The sequence below is a fragment of the Aplysia californica genome, unplaced genomic scaffold, assembly GCF_000002075.1.
Source record: "Aplysia californica isolate F4 #8 unplaced genomic scaffold, AplCal3.0 scaffold01332, whole genome shotgun sequence".
Taxonomy (NCBI): Eukaryota; Metazoa; Mollusca; class Gastropoda; order Aplysiida; family Aplysiidae; genus Aplysia; species Aplysia californica.
This window is the reverse complement of record NW_004798602.1, coordinates 100,105-102,607: the sequence shown is the minus strand read 5'-3', so window position 1 is coordinate 102,607 and position 2,503 is coordinate 100,105. Positions and strand designations below refer to the sequence as shown.

The following is a 2,503-nucleotide window of genomic DNA, read 5'->3' as shown; positions in this document are numbered from 1 at the left end:
TATAAGACTGTAATGGTTCTGTAACTTTCTTTGTTTGTATGCCTGAGCCATTTTTTCCAAAAGTCCCAACATTTTTAGGAAGACAACCTCTACAACTGAACAATTACACATCCATATGCTGTCTGTCTCTGTTTCCGATCATTAAGTTTTTCTTTTTTTTTCCCCAGCAAGCAATATTTGTATGACCCTGTCGTATTACCGCATTGTTTTGTTTTGTTTGATCTGTTCACAGCACGGTCCCAGTCTGGGCTTCTACAGCGGTCTAAGTCGATGCTGTCCAAACCAGGTCAGTGGTAGTGGCTGTTGGTGGGGGAACTGGGTCAGTTGTTCAGTAGGGGAGCTAGGTAGGTGGGTCAATTGGGGAACTGGTTCAGGGGTCAATGGGGGAATTGGGTAAGTGGGTCAATTGGGGAACTGGTCAGTTGTTCAGTGGGGAACTGGGTCATGTGGGGAACTGGGTCAAGTGGGGAACTGGGTCAGTTGTTCAGTGGGGAGCTGGGTAAGTGGGTCAAGTGGGGAACTGGGTCAGTTGTTCAGTAGAGGAGCTGGATAAGTGGGTCAATTGGGGTACTGGTTCAGGGGTCAATGGGGTAAGTGGGTCAATTGGGGAAGTGGGTCAGTAGGTCAATGGGGGAACTGGGTCAGTAGGTCAATGGGGGAACTGGATCCGTAGGTCAATTCTTTTTCTCACTCTATTGCTTTTGCCTGTCTTGCTTTTTCCCTGTACTAAATGACCGTTATTGCGTTGATGTATTTCTGAAACACTAAATGACCGTTACTGCATTGATGTATTTCTGAAACACTATATGACCGTTATTGCGTTGATGTATTTCTGAAACACTATATGACCGTTAGTGCGTTATTGTATTTCTAAAACACTATATGACCGTTATTGCGTTGATGCATTTCTAAAACACTGTATGACCGTTACTGCGTTGATGTATTTCTAAAACACTATATGACCGTTACTGCGTTGATGTATTTCTAAAACACTATATGACCGTTACTGCGTTATTGTATTTCTAAAACACTATATGACCGTTACTGCGTTGATGTATTTCTAAAACACTATATGACCGTTAGTGCGTTGATGTATTTCTCTTTACTCAAACCAATCTGCCCCCCCCCCCCCCCCCCCCCCACTGTTGTTGAAGGACTGGACAGTGATCCGAGCAGGGACGGGGAGTGGCACTCCATCTTCCCCATTGAAAATGAGGCCTTGGTCTACAAGAACTGGGAGGACGACATCATTTGGGATGCCGAGGTGAGGAGGGGTCTGTCAGATTTTGCGTTTCTTTTGTGCGTGTCTTGACACATCATTTTGGGGTCTGAAAGGTAAAAGAACTATTTCCATCATAAAGCTGGATCATCTATGATTTATTTCAGGTTGTTCAAAACGAAAAGTCGAAGCTTTAAGCGACTGGTTTAGTGGGTGGTTGGTGGGTGCTCTGTTGTGGTTTGCTCCCTCTTTCCCATCAAATATCTATCTTCGTTATTTCTCCTCCTTCTTTTCTTAGTATGTTACTCTTTTGTAAAACCTCTAATCACTGGCACCTTTATGACCTGATTATGTAGCAAATGCCGTAAGAGTCTCACTGAAATGAAAAACCAAATCTTTAACTTTTTCTCCCCCCCCCCCCCCCCCACACACACACACACACCTTTGTGTGATCTCTCTCTAAGACCAGTTGTATCTTCAGTTTGATTTATGTAGTGAGCATGTTTGTTTCCCCAGAACATGGACAGCATACCGAGCCCCAAGGTCATGACCTTGGACCCCAACGACGAGAACATGATCCTGGAGATCCCAGACGACATTGACCCCCACCAGCAGACGGAGCAGGAGACAGGCACCAAGAAAGAAAAAGTTGGTCCATTTTGTTCCATTTTGTTCCATTTTGTTCCATTTTGTTCCATTTTGTTCCCACCCTCTGTTTGAATCCACAGATAATTGAATGAACTGTACACTATATTATACCTCCCCCAGGGCGGTACTACTGACTCAAGTTGTCTTTAATAATGATAATGATAATAGATAGCATTTGTATAGCGCATATTCCCGCTCAACAGCAGGCTCTATGCGCTTTACACTATATTATTACCCCAGCAGACCATAGAACACTCCGAAACATTCTCAGCTTCCCGGGAAGCATACTTTAAGCCATTCCCAAATGAGGAGGGGGTGGGACATTAACCTGTTCTTATGCATAGTAGAATTGTAAATGGGCTGATTTATCAATGTCATGCTCATAACTGTGCCTGAACTGCAATAGGGAAATGCTGCTTTTTCTTTCCTAATCCTTAACATCTTCATTTTTTCCTTTACTTCTTTTGTATGTTTGTCACACTCTTGTGACCGGCTGTTTCGGGCGTGCCTTGATAGTTGAAGTAGACTTTGTGCTGTTGCAGCTAGAGAGGTGAGCAGAGTAAGCCTGATTCCCTGTAAGGATTTCTCTGTTGACATCCATCCACCCCTTGGCACTCATATGACCTTATGCAGTTG

At 43.9% G+C, this 2,503-nt stretch overlaps 1 protein-coding gene across 1 annotated transcript in view; it reads left to right on the top strand.

Annotated features, from left to right (window-relative positions):
• LOC101857304 (transcription initiation factor TFIID subunit 1) overlaps positions 1 to 2,503 on the top strand; it is a gene marked incomplete at its 5' end in the record, with an annotated part of 61,244 nt that overhangs the window by 13,962 nt on the left and 44,779 nt on the right. The window contains 2 exon segments of the mRNA XM_013090547.1: positions 1,155 to 1,264; positions 1,736 to 1,867. Of these exon segments, the coding sequence (XP_012946001.1) occupies positions 1,155 to 1,264; positions 1,736 to 1,867 (242 nt within the window).